Source organism: Miniopterus schreibersii (assembly GCF_964146895.1).
Source record: "Miniopterus schreibersii genome assembly, chromosome: 14".
Taxonomy (NCBI): domain Eukaryota; kingdom Metazoa; phylum Chordata; class Mammalia; order Chiroptera; family Miniopteridae; genus Miniopterus; species Miniopterus schreibersii.
The window spans coordinates 45,007,357-45,026,473 of NC_138114.1; the positions used below are offsets into that span (position 1 = coordinate 45,007,357).

The 19,117-nt window shown below is 38.0% G+C and overlaps 1 protein-coding gene across 4 annotated transcripts in view; it reads left to right on the forward strand.

Moving 5' to 3' along the window:
* Positions 1–17,707, forward strand: part of MXI1 (MAX interactor 1, dimerization protein) — a 65,218-nt gene extending 47,511 nt beyond the window's left edge. For all 4 annotated transcript variants that reach the window (XM_081158901.1, XM_081158904.1, XM_081158903.1 and 1 more), the window contains exons 4-6: positions 10,787–10,901; positions 11,504–11,675; positions 15,937–17,707. In XM_081158901.1, the coding sequence (XP_081015027.1) occupies positions 10,787–10,901; positions 11,504–11,675; positions 15,937–16,100 (451 nt within the window). In that variant the 3' untranslated portion in view covers positions 16,101–17,707. The remainder of the gene's footprint in view (positions 1–10,786; positions 10,902–11,503; positions 11,676–15,936) is intronic.
* The last annotated feature ends 1,410 nt before the right edge of the window (positions 17,708–19,117 follow it).

The following is a 19,117-nucleotide window of genomic DNA, read 5'->3' on the forward strand; positions in this document are numbered from 1 at the left end:
TTTCTGTGGGAAGTTCTGTGCCTTTATAAACTTTCTGCCTGCTCTGGTACATCAACCTTAGATTATTGACTTTTAAAATTTTCAACATACCTAACCTGTCTCTTTTAAGTTTGCCTAAAAACTGATACGAGAGGTTGATAAAGGATTTTATGCCATTAAAAAAAAAAATCTGTTTTTCATAGAATTCTTTATTTTTTAATACCTTTATCCAAAAGTAATTAGAACAAGGGTGACCCTTTAAAATAATCTAAAATTAAATGAGAAAAATATGAGTTCATCTGGAAGTGCAATAGCTAAATTAGAACAAGGGAGAAATCTGGAAATTAAGAAAGAGTACACTAAGATTTTTTTCATCAAAGTTATAATGACTAGAATTAGGGCGTATACTCCCTTGAAGCTCGAAGGAAGAATTTTTGGATTCAAATAGAAGAGGACAGTCCTACTTCACACAGTGAGTGTTAACTACATAGGCACTACTTACCCTAATTAAAAAATTAAAATAAAATCAGAGCAGTTAAGATCAGTTCTTTGATAAAATATTGCTATCATGCTTTATTACAAAGGTATTAGGAGTATGTTTTTGTAATACACATGTGTCGTCGTGGAGGGCAACCTTCATAGTTTTCCCGGGCCATCTGTTGGTGTCCCTGACAAAAACATACTCTGGCGTTTGGGTCATTGGTGTGACCAATTATGGCATTTTTCTCTAGGGTTGTAACGTCTGTATGGTTTTTTCTTTTTTGGTTCACTTTATTCCAGCCTGATTCACAAATTATAGAACAGCTTGTATTTGGCATAACTATAAAAAAAAAAAAATCCAGTCTCTTCTAAATAAGGATCTTTTTCAATTGGAAATTTCATCTTTGCAGTTAAAACATTTGTAAACATAACACAAATTAGATAGAGCCGAACAACTTTGCAAGACTGCTATTTTTGTAATGGAGGAGGCTTAGAAAAGAGCAATTTGGTGATACTGGGCTCTGAGAGCTCCCTTGGAAGCAGTTGGAATTTACTGCTGCATGTATTGGGTCGGATGCGGAGGAAACATGAACTGTTATTTGCTGGCTTGAATGTTCAGGAGATATTGGTGTGTTTAAAAGAAAATACCGAATACATCTTGGGTCTTATTTTTCATCATTTTAAAGGACCCTTCATGTATCTTTTGTTCCCTGAGATGAGAGATGTTGGTAATCCTGGATATGTTTTAGGGCTTTCATCCTGTAATATCTCTTAAAATCTGAAAGAAGATGTAGCCAAGTTGGGCAAACTTATCCTCCAAACTCTACCACCTTCTTTTTGGTTGGAGCACCAGTTTGAATGTTCTTGTTGGGATATAGTGATATTTAGGCAAAAGAACCACACAACGTGCCCTAATAAACAGCCAGGATTTTGACTGGTAGTGGTAACAAAATGGAACATGTTCCCTCATCCTGGCTTTTCCTTCTTCTCAAAGCTACAGAACAAGATAGATTTTTCAGGGCTGTTCCCCTGGAATCAGAGTGTAATGGTGCCTGTATAACAGTCCTTTTTGGACAGAAAACTATAATGGTATTGAGTTGAGGTTGGAATCACACAAAATAAATATTAGATCTCTGATTCTTCTCTTATTTAATTTTTTTCCTGGGCTGATCCAAAGGAAAATCAAACTAAAACTTAGACCATATAAATAGAAACAAGTCAAAAAGTATAGTGGTGCAACCCAGTCATAATTTGAACCCAGTTTTTTACTGGTAAGAGTTTCCCTTTTAGGAGACTATTGCATTTGTCGCTAATCCATTGACTACTCTTTCCTTTTCAGAAGGGTTTTAAAAAATAAAGTAGTTCTCAAGGCATGTTCACTTTCTACCTGCCTAAAAATGCTCATCTGTCAGTGTCCAAATACAATACTGAAATTTTTTTTTGCTTTATCAGAGGAGAGCATGCCCAGGATTGATGCCAGGTGTTATGCGAGGCTGCCTCCAAAAGTAACTCTCAAAAACTACTCTTCAGTTGGGCCCTTTGTGGTCAGAAAAAAAATGTGATATAGTATAATGAAAGAGAAAGATCAGAAGAGTTAAGTAACTTTGAAATAAAAAGAGTACCAAAGCATTAATTTTCTGTTATTGTCATAACTGTGATGTTTAAAATTCTATGAACCCTATTTTTCCAGAGGTTCCAAATGCCCAATGGATTAATTACAGATTGGCCAACAATTGCTCCTTGTTACCTTTTCCTGCCCCAAATTTTATAACACCCCCCGCCCCGAAAAACCCCAAAACAAAATAAAAATAAAACTCCCTGTATTTTGATTTTGGGGAAATTGTGCTAAAATGGGACTTTAAAAATAATCCTTTGGCTGGCTTGACTGAATTGGCAGATACCCAGCAATGCCAAACCATTTGCTGTCTGCCAGTAGTAAGTGTGGTCACCACTTTTAATCATTTAGCTCCCTATTTCAGGTTACTCATACTCAGTACAAATTGTGAATATTCATCTTCCAGGGATGCATTAATTCTTAGGCCAGAGTGTTCCTGTTCCATTTAATAAAACGTGTCTTTCCTTCTAAGAGGCTATACCCCCTTAAAATGAACCATTATACTAACCATTGTATTAGCAGGGCTGTTTTTTAAAGGCATTGTGCTATTTTCATTTTATGCTTCTAAATGAACATTTACATCACAGAGCATTCTTTTAGTGTGCTATTTGTGCTATGTAGGCTCACCATTTTATTAGAGATCAGTAACAACATTTTTTCATTTCCCTCGGCCATTCTTGACTATAATTTGACATTACAAAATAGCTTCACTGGGCTGTGGGTAGGAATGGGCTGTGAGAGTTAAACTTTGTAGAAGAGTAGACTAATGCTTGTTATGTGCATTTTGCGTATGAAACTAGGGCAGTGTCTTACAGAACGTTATCACTGTGTCTCAGATCTGACTTGCCAGCACGTAGGAAGTTTGTTTTGGTTTCAAAATGTACTTTACCCCATGGTGGCTGGCAGGGTACAATACTATTGACATCACTGTGTTTCAAATAGAAAATTAACAAGTAGCTACTGTTGTGATTGCTCATTGCCTTCCCAGTCCCTGTGAGAATGCTTTTTCTTTTGGACAGCAACACTTCTCAGCCCCTTGGTACCATTAAATCAGCCAATGGGGGCTGCCAGAGTAGGGATGAACACCAACAAAAGGCTGAAGAGTAGAAAAACTGTTACAAATGCAAAAAGCCTTTAATCAATTTCCAAATTGATGTGGAAGGTAAATAATTTTTAAAATGTCTCTTCCACCCTCAGCTAAGTTTTGACAGTAGGCCAGGTTCAGAGCCTGATCTCTCCTGATCTCTCTAGAGAAGAGTATCCTTTCCCTCCACCGAAACCCCTGGAGAGTTGCCAAAGGAAAATAAGCTATTTTGTATTTAGAACAAATTGCCACTGTTTTCTCCAGTGATGCAGCCCTATTTCCCAGACTTTGAAACTTGGAATACAGAAAGTTCTTGTGTGACCAAAGAAGAAATATGGAGAATGAATAAGTTTTTGTTGTTGTTGTGTTTTGTTTTGTTTTTAAAAACCAAATCCTCATAAACGTAGAGAGGATGAGATATACGCATGGAATCTAAATTTAGCTCAGAGTGGACGTCAAGTAAGCAATTTCTGTTAAATCACTTTGGAGACAGGGCTTCTTGTGGGGGTTTCAGTGAAGAATATATGCCTCTGGAACCAGATTTTAATTATTTTTTTCAAATGAGGCTGTCAAAAGTCAAGTCTTCCTTAGAGATGAATGCATGACAGTGAAAAAATAATTTGTTTATGTGTTCTGCATTGTAGGTTTCATCTGATCAGCAGTCCTGGGATCTTGTAAAACTGTGCAAACACTAATTTCTCATATTACCAGATGGGATAAAAACTGTTCATTTAATTTCCCCCCCCCCCTGTGCACTGTGGACTACTTCTTTTTAGACTTTTCCCTTTCCTGCCTGGGTTTTCTTAGCTGTTTCTTTTCTATTTTCTTCTTGGTACTATTATACTTGTTATCGCTACTTGTTGAACAACAGATAGAACAGAGGCCAAACTTAAATCAGTCAGATTTTCTGTTTGCTAGGAAGCCTGATGTTAATAAAGTCTAAAAGTCAAAATAGGTGCCAGAAAATTGAATTTAAAAAAGTTGTTTTTTAGTTTCCTTGGGCATTGTTGCCCTAGCTCCCATCACTGTAAATCCTTTGGTAAGTCACTCTGTTGTAGTGCCTGCAACTCTTAACCCTGTGCTTCACTGTTAAAGGAGACGTCAGATCTAATCAAGAGTTAAGTTGGAGATCGTTGGTTATTCTACATGTAGTCATCTTTGGTGGTGACCTCACTTGCACACAAAAAACCCCAGTGTAGAGTTCTGGCATCCATAAGCAGATCTCTGATGAATGTTGGCCTGGCATCTGATTATTCTGCTTAGAGACCCCAGTATTGTTACCTCAACCGTGGTGAGTTAGAGTCCCAGATACACCCACTAGAGATTGTTATATCTTTCCCACTGTGGGCCAGCTTTTTTGTTTGGTATTTGAAGACCTGAAATGACTAAAAGTATGGATTCAGTCTTACCTAGAAGATAATTAAAATATAGTGTGATTGGTGTGCAAATCAGGTATGAATCATCTGAGGAAGGGGTATGGCAAGGAAGGCCTCATGGGAGAAACAATAGTTGGGCTTTGGGCTGACAGATGAGTTAGATGCCCACTAGTTGGACAGTGGAGAGGAAGGCATTCCAGGTAGAGAAATCGGTACATATGAAAGCACAAACGTTTAGTTTGTGGAAGAGGTTTTCAAGAGGGAAGTGGGGCTGGAAAGGTAGCTAAATTATAGCGTCTTCAAATGGATAAAGATTACTACCGGCATCTTTTAAAAATCTTTACATCTAGTTCAGTGACATAATAGGGTGGAGCTCATTGTTTGCTGATGATCACTGTTGTTGCCTGAGTAGCAGTTTCATCCCCTTCGTATCTCTGAGATGTGAAGACCAAATAAATTTCAGCCTATGTGGAATCTGTGTAGTTTGAAAAAGAATGCCACTATTTTGTCGTCATTAATGTATTGAGTACTCTCATCTCTCCACTCTCCTCTCCGCCTTCCCTTTCCCCTTCCACTCTTCCTCCCTCTCTAAATCTTTGAAAGACATAATCCCAGCCGTGATTCAGAAATGATGTTCTGAGATCCAAAGCTGTGATAGTGATCTGAGTAATATGCTCTAGTAGTTGGAACATGGATTCTTGTAGGTCCTGGGATGCAGTGTGAAAGAACGAGATTTATATGAAGTCTTTCTTTCATCTTAAAAGTATACTTTGCATTGTCTTTGCTTGTTTTTATAGAAAAGTGTTTCCGTTCCAAATCTTTGAGGAAAACTATGACTTCTAGAAGGCACATTGTATTTAACCTTCGGGCTTTCAATATTCTCTGGCTTCCTACCCGAAGAACTACTTAGATTTTATTAGGAGAAGGTGGTTTTTAAAAGTCTTCCAAGAGTGAATAACAGGTATCTCTGCCTTACTGATCTTATTTCTTATTTGTATATAAAGGAACCCTTTAGTGCTTAGGTGGGTAATGTGACTGTAGAATAATTTGTGTGTGTGTGTGTATAAATTATATAATTTGAAACTTCATTATAACACTTGCTGATATTCCTATCTGGTTATTTTACAAGATACCAGTTGAATTAAGAGGAATATTGATGAAAGCGTCTGTGAAAACTGAGAGGAGGGTCCCAGCTGTTCTCCTGAGTTTTTATTTTGTTGTTGTGAAACCCCATGACACCACAGTCAGGCCTAGCTCTAGGGAAATGCCATTTACCAGGTTACTACTGGGAGTTGAGAGTCCATTTATTTTTGTGTGAAGGAGATAACATATATAGGTTTTAAGTGAAACATAATTATCATATGCCATTTTATGGGAACTGCTTGTCTAAGCGTTCTTATTTTACAAACAGAATAAACTGAATGGTAGGATATGATCATGTTTGTTTTTGTAAATAAAATTCATTAGTGGCATGAAGGTGCTTGCTCTCTGGGTCCATGTTTAATGTCATTTTTCATAAGAAAAGGAGGCGGGCAGGGTTTCTTGTTTTGCTTTGTTTCTTTTTGAAATTTCGGAGCTTTTCAGAAGATTCGCAACACATTCAACTTTAGAGAAACGTTGGCATATAAAATGTGTAGGATAAGCATCTAGCTGATGTCACGTGCAAAAGTGTTGTGGAGCAAGTTGGGAAACCTGGCCACGAGCCACTGCAGCTTCGAAGAATGTGGCTCGAGGGAGAACTCAAAGCCCGTTGCGTAACATTCAGCAGAGAGGAAAATGCAAGTACTGTCCCTATCACTTGACTTGTTTTCCATTTTGATTTAGTTACTTGGCAAAGTCTTGGTATCCTGTAGTGGAGGAATGAAAGACAAGTTCCAATGAAGGACCGTGCCTTCAAGGGCATTAGCCAGTGGATGGTTTGTAAGGCTGGGCAGGCGCGTTAAATTTCTTATTGTTGGGCAGAGGGATTAGAGTTTCCAGAGACAACTTGAAAAACATCATCGTATGATACTTGCAGTTTTTTTCCTGAAAGGGAATTCTTTCTTCTCCTTCAACACTGTGTGCTTCTTGTTGTTAATATACCTATGCTTTAAAATAGCACAGCTACTAAGAGGGGCCATTTAATAGCAAGATCATTTCCCCTCACGTTCTGTGATATTTCAGTTTTGCAGTAAAGTTTGCAAGGTTTGAAATCAAAAGCAGCATTGGTTCCTTCGGAGAAAAATGATCCCAATCTACCAAAATAAAAGCTAAACAGAGTCTAATTGTTCCTTTTCCCACAAGGGGCTTGCCCTTTCTGAAGGTGTGGGTAATTTTGATAGGACCTTCTCTCTAACAGGTTTAGTCACTGGGACGTGCCTCTTCCCCTGGGTAAAACCCACTTTTAAATCTCATTTTAAAATAGACCTCAAAGTATCTTTGAAAATAAAAGTACTTTGGTATCTCTCCATTCTCTTGTCCCCTCTCTCTCAGCAAGGAAACTTCAGTTTTTTTTCCATAGGGCACGTCTGCTGCAGTGTCTAATCCTAAATTTACTTTACAGTCACTCACGTTAAATTAGGAAATATTTTATGGTTTTTATTGCGCTCTCCATGTGTTGTGAAAAGTTAAGTAAGTGCAAGTGGGGAGCTAAGTCTTTTTCTCATTTTTGATCAAGTCTAGTTCCATAGATGTTACAGTGTTGGTTTTTTTCTGTTGGTTGCGAGTCTAGTGTTCATCAGAATAGCCAGGACAGCAGCCTTAACTGTCCCCAGCCTTCTTACCTTTCTTTAATTAAAGGTGCAGGATTGTGCCTGTTAGGAATCCTTGTCGTCTGTCAGCTCTTCCACTCCTTGGAGATTTGAAAAACATCGTCTTTATGATACTTGCAATTTTTTTCTCAGTGCGTAAGGATTTTCAAATCAACCCAAGCCTTTTTCTTCTGTCTCTTGACCTCTTTTCTTCCTCCAGTATCTTACAGCCCATGATTTGTCCGCCACATGCAGGAGGCTCCTGAGCCACCAGTCACATGAGCATGAAGGCAAGAAAAGAAAGGACCAGATGGCATCAAAAGATATGCCTTTCTAGGTCGTTGGTGGTTAAGCTTGCAATCTGGTTACCAGCAGGGCGACTGGGAGAAAGGGTGGTGAGGAGCACAGCACCATTGTAAGGGAGGAATTCTGCCATACAGCTTACCAGTCACAGGGTGTCCATTGCTCTTGGAAGGGCTCACCTAAATGTGGCATGTAAGCACATGTGGAAAACTCTGTGCAATATTAGGGTGGCAGCTTTGAAAAGTGTGGCTCCCCCTTGGTTGGCTGCTAGCCTTCAACTGCCGTTAACCCTTTGTCATTCTACTCTCCAAATGCCTATTCAGTTACAAGTACAAAAACTGTAAGAAATGACGTTTGGCTCCCACAGATACACTTATTACGCAGGAGAGCAGAGGACATGGCTCACCACTCATCTTTTATACTAGTATCTGTCTTGGAGGACTGTATTTATGAAACGTAGAATATGGCATCATTTGGTCTTGGTGAGACTGATATCTCAGGATATCAGTTTTCTTGGTGCAAGCTGTATCTTGGAGCTCACTTATAATTATTTGACTGAAGAAATGTTCAATAGTGGCTGATAACAAGTATTTTAGAGGACAGTGAGCCTTCCCTGTTCATTTAGGCATTACTTACCCCTTGACTCCCTTGGCCTGTGCATCTCCTGATTTGACTGCACTGTTGCAGATCACCAGACTCCTGGGCTTCGTGCATACTTTTTTAAAAAATAGAATTCCAACTCAGTTGTTTTTCCCTTAAGTGAAAAAAAAACTTAAGGTATTTTTAATTTTAGGATTAAATTTGATCCCAATATATGAACTTGTGTCCTGGACTCTTCTTTTAATTACCTGGAAAATCCCTACTTTTTCATAGACAAATTCAATATCCCTGAAGTCCAAAGTCGAATTTCAACCTTTTGTAAGTCTACCTCCTCCAATTACAATCTCTCCTTTTATTCAGGTTTTGTTGCCCTTGCTATCTGTATGACTCATTTCATTATGAACCAAATGAAACAAAACAATATGTTTTGTTCTGTAGTCTAGATTATACACTCTTAAAGTTGACATTTCTTTTTTTTACTTCTCCCACTCAAGTGTCTGGATCATTGCTAAGTACACAAAAGCCACGTAATAAATATACAACTGAATGATCAAAAGAGAGAGAAAACATAAACATCTTAATATTGTTAGTGGATTTCTGCCCAGATTTTAATATGACTTTTACTTATGTCTCACAAAATAGAAAATTGACCCACCCATTTTTTCCTTGATATAAAGAAATCATTCTGAAGTTTCTTAAAGATATTTCCTATATATACAGTGAATTTCTTGTTTAAAAGTAATTTAAACAAAATCGACAAGTTATTCTTGTAGCAACATACTTAATTGGTAACCTGACTAGTTAGTTGCTTTGTTAACTTTTTTACGTGATTTAATTCAGAGCCCCCTTGGGAGCCTCTAATTATAAGTAAGAGAGCCACCAGTCTCTCCAACCTCCAGTCATATCAGATGAGTGCAGTTGTTAGGCATATGCTATAATAATCCTAATGAGTTTAAAGGCATTATTTAGTGTGGATTTTGTTTTGTTTTTAGTCTGCTCAGCAAGAGCACTCCATGGTCATATGAGAAACCTCACCTATGAGGTTTTTCAGTTAAAAATGAAAATTTTGCCAAAGGGTCTATGATTTGGGGTAGCACAGCAGGGGAGGAGAGTGACTTTTTAATTATTAAATCACATTAAGGGGAATCCATTGGTTTAGGGAAAATAAAAAAGGTCCTTTATCCACATCAGGTATGTCAGGTTTCAGCCTGAAGCTAATGATTAGATATGAGTTATTAAATTCAGGAGAGAGGTTTGGAATGGAAACACTAACAGACTTTTATAGCTGGGCTAGTGAATACCGGAAGAATCTTAATTCATCAGCCAAGTAAGTCTCTGACCTATCTTGAATCATCCTTGCTTGCCTACCCCTTTCAGATTGCTAGCATTTGGAATTTCACTTGACATTATTTCATGTATATTAAGACAGAGAAAGCATAGTTGGGTAAGTAAGCTAATAAAACCATTTTGGTCCTCTTTGAGGAGAAAATGAGAGATGTGTTTTGTTCCTGGTACAGTTGAGACAGTTGCTAAATGTTCAGTTATATAGCTCTTTAAGGGATGGGGTAAACTATGAACACATCTATGAATTTTCTTTTCAGATATATTATTAACTGCAGAATTACATTATACCTTATGAAACATAGGACCAAAGATGTGAACTAGTAATGTTTTAGGGTGGAATTATGTACCCGTATCTCTCATCATGGTGATCATAGTTCCTTTAGGGTACAGGGAAGGTAAATTCATAAGGCTGTCTGCTAGCATTTCCAGGAGAAATTTCCCCCAACTTGCCCACAGGATAGATGAACTAAAGAATGCAGTGACTTTTAGTAAAGAATTTTTCACTTGGCTTTTTCCCATATGTAGAAAATTGCAGGTGGGTAGTAAGAAAGAGGAGAGGAAGAGAGACAGAAATAAAAATGAAAAACTAATGAGCTGGTACATTTAGATATTAGGAAGTGAGGGGCTGTTTTATAGGTCGTGGTTTCAGTGACTAGAATTGACCACAGAGCCATGTATTTTGCCTAATCCTATCCTAGCTGGTCACAGAATTTTGCTGTTTTTATTGGGTTGGATCACATGAAGTTGCCTTTATAAGTAAGAAATGGTTGAATTATCAGAAATTTCATATGGTTCAAACTGATACATAACAACATGTAACACTGTGGGAAGACTGTGTGTGCATGTGTGTAAAAGGTAAGAGAGGATATTGGAAATCTTGAGCATTTTGTACCTCCTTGGGGTACCCCAGCTGAAAACCCCTATTCTAGGCTGCAGTTTTAGGCATTCAGAGTCAAATACAATTGCCCTAGTACACTTACCTACTTTCACATTGATACAGTTGAGATAGTTTATGGGATGGGTTAAAATTAAATCATCTCTGACAGAGATCACCACTGAGGATAATAATTTGAAGTGACTGGTAGCTGTAGAGTACAGCAGAAATGGCAGACGGAAAATCAGTAGGCATGCCTCCACTCGCAGGCATGGAAGTAGTGGGGTGCAGCACGGTTATAGGCTGAATAATGTGTGAATTATTATTTGTTTTAAAATAGGTTTTAGATGTTTCTAGTGGAATATTCAGATTGTGCTTATTTGACATTTTTGTCTTTTTTAGACGAGCTCATCTGCGCCTGTGTTTAGAACGCTTAAAAGTTCTGATTCCGCTAGGACCAGACTGCACCAGGCACACAACACTTGGTTTGCTCAACAAAGCCAAAGCACATATCAAGGTGAGAATTTTTACTTTCATATTTGCACACGATTCTCTTGGTCCTGGTTTCATTAGAAGCAGTGATTCCTGCTCATGTACATCAACTAGCTCACTGTGCCCTCCTTAATAACTGACTCCAGAAATCTAAAAACTTATCAGCTAATCTGATGGGAGGGAGCAACATAACCTGACTAAACCAAATTGTTTTGACAGCACGGCCATTTGAAGAGCTGGGAATACTAGGAAAATAGCAATTTCTCTGGTGATACCCAGAAGGCAGGCAGTTGTGCCCTCTGGTGGAGAGAACTTCATTTAGCCGTGTCCCTCAGTATTTTTCCATCAAACTGCACTGCAGAGCAAGTTTCTCTTTCATGGAAATAACTTTACAGACTTTGGGAGTTCCATACTGTGCTAGTAATGTGGCATTACACACACACACACAGTGAAGAACTATTTTTGATGTTAAAAAATATGTATTTATGTATGTTTTTATATGTACATACACATACATACTTGTACACATATATTCATGTCTGCCAAAGAAATCTTTTGAGATGTTAGGTAAAAATCAGTTTTGCTGTTTGCACTTGGGACTATGCACAAACTGAAATATCATTCTAGAAACTTGAAGAAGCTGAAAGGAAGAGCCAGCACCAGCTAGAGAACTTGGAAAGAGAACAGAGATTTTTAAAGCGGCGACTGGAACAGCTGCAGGGTCCTCAGGAGATGGAACGAATACGAATGGACAGCATCGGATCAACTATTTCTTCAGATCGCTCTGATTCGGAGCGAGGTAGGCAGTGTGCTTCTTCCCTAATGAAATACTAAGAATCCCTATATCTGGATTTGGGGAGGGTAGATTGGGAGGCACCGTATTTGCTTTTTTTTACTCTTTGGCCTACACTGTAACATTCTAGATTTTATGCAATCACAACATTGTCTGTTAATGCCCATATGAAGCATTCTTTTTCTTGATTATATGTGTATTTTTAATTTTCTGCTTTGAAACAGCTTTAGAGTTAGAGGAAAAGTTGTAAGCTTTCTGTAGAAAATTAGAGAGTTCTCATATGCCCTTCACCTAGGTTTCCCTAATGTTAACATCTTTATATAATGCAGTTATCAAAACCAGGAAGTTAACATTCATGCAATACTGTTAATCTGTAGACCTTATTCAGATTTCACCAGTTTTCCTACTAGTGTCCTTGGTATGATACAGGATCCAGTGCAGGATTCCATATTGCATTAGATAGTTCTTCAGTATTTCTTTCATGACCATGACACCTTTGGAGAATATGGGCTTGTTATTTTATATAGATAGTGTCCCTCAAATTGGGTTTGTCTGATGTTTTCCTATTATTAGATTGAGGTTATATGCATTTGGGGGAAGAAATATCAGACAAGTGATATTGTGCCCTTCTCAATTTATTGTGTCAGGAAGATACATGATGTTGATCTGTCTTATTACTAGTGATATTAATTTTTATACCTATATTTTAAAGTGCCATTCCCTTCATTTCTCTTCCCATCGGTCCCAGAACATTTGTCTTTGGCAGAGTTTAAGAAGGAAAGTCAACCCCCAAAAAAACTATTTGAATTTTACTGATCTATTCATCTGTAGCTCCCACTACATCAGGCCTCTCACCACAATAAAGGATCCCAGAGGTAAACTCTGGTGATTTTAAACTTTACATTTGGGAAAATTGAGCTCACGAGATTCTTGAGGATTCTAAAAAATTTGCAAAGTTTCTTGTTTTGATTTATTATGGAAAATTTCAAACATATACAAAAAGTGGAATAAAAATAATGAACTCTCATGTACCCATCATCCAGTTTGAACTGCTGTCAACATTCTTTCATTCTTATTTCATCTGTTCTCCACCACCCTCACCCTCACCATTTTTTGGGGAATATTTTAAATCAAATCCCAGATAACGTTATAATGCTTTCCCTTAATACTTCAATGTGTATCTTAAATAAATAGGACTTTAAAAAGCATAATTATACCATTATAACATCCCACAAAATTAATAAAATCAGGTGATCTTATTCAATGTTATGATAGATTTTCTCAAAAATGGCATTTTACCATTGCTATGTTTGAATTAAAATCCAAAGTCCACATTGCATTTGTTTGTGCCTTTTAAGATACTTTTAATCAATAAAATTTCCCTTCCCCAGTTTTTTAATTACTCATTTATTGTAGAAACTGGGTCATTTTTCTTATAGAATTTCCCACATTTTAGATTTGGACAATTCAGTCTTCATGGTGTCATTTAAGAGTACCTCTTATTTCCTATAAACTGGTTGGTAGATCTAGAGGATTGGTTAAATTCAGGTTCTTTTGAGACAAGAATACTTCATAGGTGGTCCTGTGCACTTCCTGGTGCATCAGTATTATGTCTAGTTGTCCCACTCTCGTGAAAACATTGGTTAGTGGGTTCAGATGTAAATGTACCAACCTTTCACTTTAATAGCTTTAGCAATCATTGATTATTGCCCTGATCATTATTTCATGAGGTGTTACAAAATATTTCCTAATTCTCTCATTCTTCTTACTTTTAACTTTTTCTTCTATAAAGAAAACCATTTGCACCCTCACCAGTTTGGCTCAGTGGTTAGTGTCTGCCCATGGACTGAAGGGTCTCGGGTTCAATTCTGGCCAAGGGCAGGTACCTCGGTTGCAGTCTTTATCCCCGGCTCTGGTCGGGATACATGCGGGAGTCAACCAATCAGTGTGTCTCTCTCACGTCGATGTTTTCCCCTCACTCTCTCTCTCTGTGTCCCCCTTCCACTCTCTCTGAAAAAGCAATGGAAAAAATATCCTCGGGTGCGGATTAAAAACAAACAAACAAAAAACACTTCCTTATCAAGATGAGATAAGTGCTTGTTTTTATTTTGGTTTTGCCTTATCCATTTTCTGAGTAAGTTGGTGCCTTGGCAACCTCCAGAGGTAATAGGGCTTTTTGTTGTGCTGTTTCTTTTTTATTATCTTATGAACTCATGTTTTCACGTATTGAATGTGTTCAGATCCATTGCAGTCATTCTTTTTTTTTTTTTCTTTTTTAAAAATATATCTTTATTGATTTCAGAGAGAGGAAAGGAGAGGGAGAGATAGATAGATAGAAACATCAATGATGAGAGAGTCATTGATTGGCTGCAGCCCGCAACCGGGGCATGTGCCCTGACCGGAAATCGAACCCAGATCGCCTGGATCCTAGGTTGACACTCAACCGCTGAGCCATGCCCGGTCGGGCTCTTTTTCTTTTTAATACTCAAATTTCCTATATTCTGTAGGAGCCTTTCAAATTGTTTTTTGATCCCTTTTAATACACACTGGGAGTCCTTGGGTTTGTTGTTTTGCTTATGTAAAAGTTTATTTTTATGCGGCACTCAGCTTTGAACAAGTTTACCAGGGGCAACAGCAAGAACCTCTAGGACATGCTACATTTGAGTGACAGTGAGGTATAGCAGAAATACCCCTGAATTAGGAGGCAGACCTTGATCCTAGTCTTTTTTCTTCTCCTTATGAGCTCTGTGACCTGTCAGGTCTTCAGGCGTTAACTGCTCTTCCTGCTGTTATCTCCTCCTCGTACCTACCCAGCTCCAAATTTTAGAGAGAGTATATCTTCTTCATTATAGTTCTCATTTTTTTAGTATCCCCAGTATGCTAGCAACCTTCTCTAGTATTGTCCTTGTTCTTATCTGGCAGCCCTCTTTCCCAGTAACTTTTAGTAACATCTCTAGTCCATTTGGCTAGAGCAGTGTCTCATTTGATTTTGTTTTGATTGAGTTCAGCATGCTTTATTAGATACGGTGTCTTCATTTTATTTCCCAATTGGAGGTTGGGTGAGTGTTTTATGATACTGGGAAACACTAAATAGCCTGTGAAGCATTATGGGTATGAAACAAATAGTTATGAATTCATAGGATTATTTGTACAGCTTGTTTGGACAGCTGCCTGCATTTTAAAAACAGACCTCTAAAACTTTTGAAGCAACAAGCCCTTTTGAAAATTATACTCTTTGAACTAACTTACTCTGTCTTCTTGGGCTCAGCAAGAATCCACTTTTCCTAAAGCAATTGTGATCAGTGTGAACCCTTAAAGTCAGTGCCAAGTACGAAACATCAGGCTTTGAGTTTGTTTTAAGAGAACTGAAGAACCTTGAGCTCATTCTGTTATGGGAGAAAACAGCTTTTCAAATGCCTTTTACTTTTTTAAATGTGTATTGCTTTTTATATATTATTGGTAATTATATATGTAGTATTTAACAATTAAGATATCTACCAATAGCTGGGCCATACATATTTAGGGTTTTTTCCATCATGTTTGATTTTTGAAGTAAAGTTAAATGCCACCACTGAAATGTCTTTACTGTAATCTTTACTATCATCCAGAGACTTTAGGCATCAGGCCCTCATTTCAAGTTATATTTGATGCAAAATTAAATTGAAGACAAATCCCATAGAGTCTACTTTATGACTGGTTTATTTTTTTATTTTTTGACTGGCTTATTTTGGTTACTGAGTAGTCAGTCAAAGGTCTTAATGATGAATCCTAGAAGTCTAAAGAACTGTCTGTAGAATGATAGCACCAAAGGCCTGGATGGATAAATTTTCTAGTTTGCCTACATTGTTTATGCTTTTTTCTCCCCTTTAAAGCAACTCTGATTAATAAACAGCACTGAGAATTAGTTTCTAGTTTAATGCAAAACAGATGTTGTTAAACCACTTGGGGTTGGGATCTTTTAATATTAAGCACTAATTCCCAAATAGGCCAAGTGCTTTTGGTGGGAGGTCCAGACAGACTGGCGTCAAAGGCTTTAGTAAACTTGCTGCCTAAATTGAGACCACCACTGTATACCAGACATCCCCTTTTGCAAAATATGTCCATGTCTCTTCACCTTTGGTTCTTTCTGTTCTCCAGACATCACTCATAATAAGCTTGTTTAACAGTTATTTTATACTATAAAAAGTAATCACTTTTCCTCTGTTTTTTTTTTTTAAAGTGCCCATATACTAGATTACTAACATTCTTTCTTCTTCCCCTTTGGCAGAGGAGATTGAAGTGGATGTTGAAAGCACAGAGTTCTCCCATGGAGAAGTGGACAATATCAGTACCACCAGCATCAGTGACATTGATGACCACAGCAGCCTGCAGAGTATTGGGAGTGATGAGGGTTACTCCAGTGCCAGTGTCAAACTTTCATTCACTTCCTAGAACCCAGCATGACATAACAGTGCAGGGCAGAATATTCACTGGGCCAATTCAATCCAAACAATCTCTTAAATTGGGTTCATGATGCAGTCTCCTTTAAAACTAACCTAAACAAAATCATACTTGAACAAAAGGGTCAGAAGACCTTTATTTAAGCAAATACTTAGCAAAAAGTGGGGCAGAGCCTCCCCAGCAGAACAAATATTCATAATATTCATTTTTGAAAATCAGAGTTTCCAATGGCAGCAGAAAACTTGTGTGAAGTTTTCTTGATTGATAGGACATTTGAAATCCCATCCTCTCTTTTTTCTAGTTTGCTCACAGTGCATTGTACCAGACACATTTAAGGATGGGATTCTGTGCCCTTCCTGAGCTTTATGGTCCTAAAAACAAAATCACATCTATAGTAATGGTAAGACATGATAATCAGGCATTAATCTTGGATAGCTAAAGAGCTATTAAAACTCAGCCTGGGCTAGCTTATCATGAAGCCTGTGGATGATGAATTCTTTAATTTAAAAAAACCCAACTCATTTCATGCTCTGCAAAAGGAGAGACTCCCATGAAGCCTTTTGAAAGGGATCATCATGCAGCTCAGCTTTCTGTTGGATTCCATGCAAGCTAACCTTATCCTGCATTGTTAGCACTAGGGCACCCAACCGCCAACTCTACAGCCATCCTTGGGCAGCATTGGGGGGGGGGGCAGTCCATGCATGACAGCCTCTACCACACAGGGCCTGAGTTCGGATTGGGGGGCCAGAAGGAAAAAGCTCCACATGCCTCTGTGTCTGCGTGGACCAGAAGAGTTGTGCACGCAGATTAGCAGGCCAAGGTCTGAGCCACGGCAGCATTTTTATTTCAGATTTTGATAACCGTTTGTATGTGTTGAAAACCAAAATGACATCTTTTTAAAGCTTGTCCATAAAAAACATAGATGTCTTTTATAGTGGAAAAACATGGGGAAAAATCATCTATTTTGATGCAGCATTTGATAATGATAAAACACCTCACACCTCACTCTTTATAGTGCACAAAATGAATGAGGTCTGGGCTAGGTAGAAGAAAGGTCAATGCTGTTTTTGTTTTCTTTTAGAATCATTACCTTTTACCAGCTTTTAACCATCTGATATTTATAGTAGACACACTATCATAGTTAACATAGTTAAGTTCTGCACTTGTCTCATTTTAAGGTAAAGATTTGCTTCCGTTTTCCTACAGGCAGTCTCTCTCCTTCCTCACAGTCCCACTGTGCAGGTGCTATTGTTGCTCTTATCAATATTTTCAGAAATGTTATTTTAAGTGAAATTCCTAGCCTGCACTTTGATGTCATGTGTTCCCTTTGTCTTTCAAATCCCCAAGTTTACCCCCTGGCCCTCTCCTCTCCCCCTTGCCCCAGGAAGCCTTGTTGGAGACCTTACCCCTGGCTCTTTGAACTTTGTATACTTTAAATAATTTAACTACCCATAATTACTTAAAAAAAAAAAAGCTTTATGATTTTCATAACTTATTGCTGATTTTAATGGGTTGTTAATTTCAGTCCTGTAGTTTTATTTTGTTTAGATAGGGCTGGACAAGGAAAAAGAAAATAAAGACAACCATACTTAGCAGTGCGGCGTGTGTGACGTTAGACTGTCCTTTGTAAGCGGCACTTGAACAGCATTCACTGCTTCTATACAGGAAGCGTTCCGGCTTGGTCATACACAAGGCCTCAGCATACACTTACTTGTTCTTGTGCTCTTCCTGTGCCTCCAAAAATATTTTATCCTTGATTGTGCTGTGTTTGAGTGGGAGAAATTCTTTGAAGTAGAAGTGTGAACAACTGCATGCCTTTAGAAGCCCATTATTAGAACTTGCTACTTCAGGTGCTGGGGACTTAAGGAAAAACGTAAGTTCACATTTCTGTGGCCCAGGTAAATTATTTCTGGTTTCATTTTAAATTATTCTTGGCTGGGTCAAAATGTTGCTCTATATAGTTGCTTCTTTTTGACTTTCCCAAGTAAGACAGTTTGAAGACTTCTGTCTACCATGGAAAGTAAATGGAAGCCAGTGACTAAGCTTCGATTTTGTTATTCCTGTGGCATTCACTTGCATCACTTGCCTGGGGCTACAATTTGGGACAATGCATTCAGGTGAACATGAGGTGCTGGCTTTTTGTTGTATATGTATAGGATCGTGGGCTGAGAAGTCTTTGTCACGAACAATGAGTATCTATTTCAACTGCCCCCTAAATTACGCCTTCCCTGGGTTTGTTTTACTTGGGGGAGGGGAATGGACTGTATGATAAGAAGTATTAATTTTTTAAAAGACAAATCGACTTTGAAGATACAAAAGTTAATTGCAAGAAATAAAAATTGTGAATGAAGAATACCCGAGTGCTTTTTGTGCCACCCTTCTCTATGAAGGAAAAATCTATGAACGAGCATCCATCCACACCTTGAGAGGCAACTGTCACCTAAATGTCTGTGTTGATACTACTACAGTAGTCCAGAATCAATGGCATTTGAATCATTGCCATTTCCTGTTCTATAATTTAAACAGGTGCCTTCTTGACTGATAACTCCACGTAACCTAATTGCAGATGGTTTACAGTACGCGATAATCTTTAACTGCTTCAGGTAGGACACAAAGCCATTTGTCATTCTTATCTGTTCTCCACATAACTTTTTAAAGAATCCCTTTGGCTACACATATTATTCACATTGAAAACAAGTCTGGGAGTTTCTGTTTAGTCCCAAATTACCCGACTTAACGCTACTCTGTATGTAAAATGCCTGAGTAATGGTACAGGGAAATCCTATTTCAGTGCATATTACCAAAGAAGATTCTGATGCTGTCATTGTTGTGTGTTTCTGATTAGAGTAAGTATAACTCCTCCAGTGACAATGACTGCATTTAGCACTATGAAGGAATTTTAAAAGCGGATTATTGAGGCAAAGCTCCTAACTAAGGCCACACTGCTTCTTGGGTCATTTCTCATGAGAATATTGTTTAGTCCCTTGGGGAAGGTTTTTTGGTGAGTT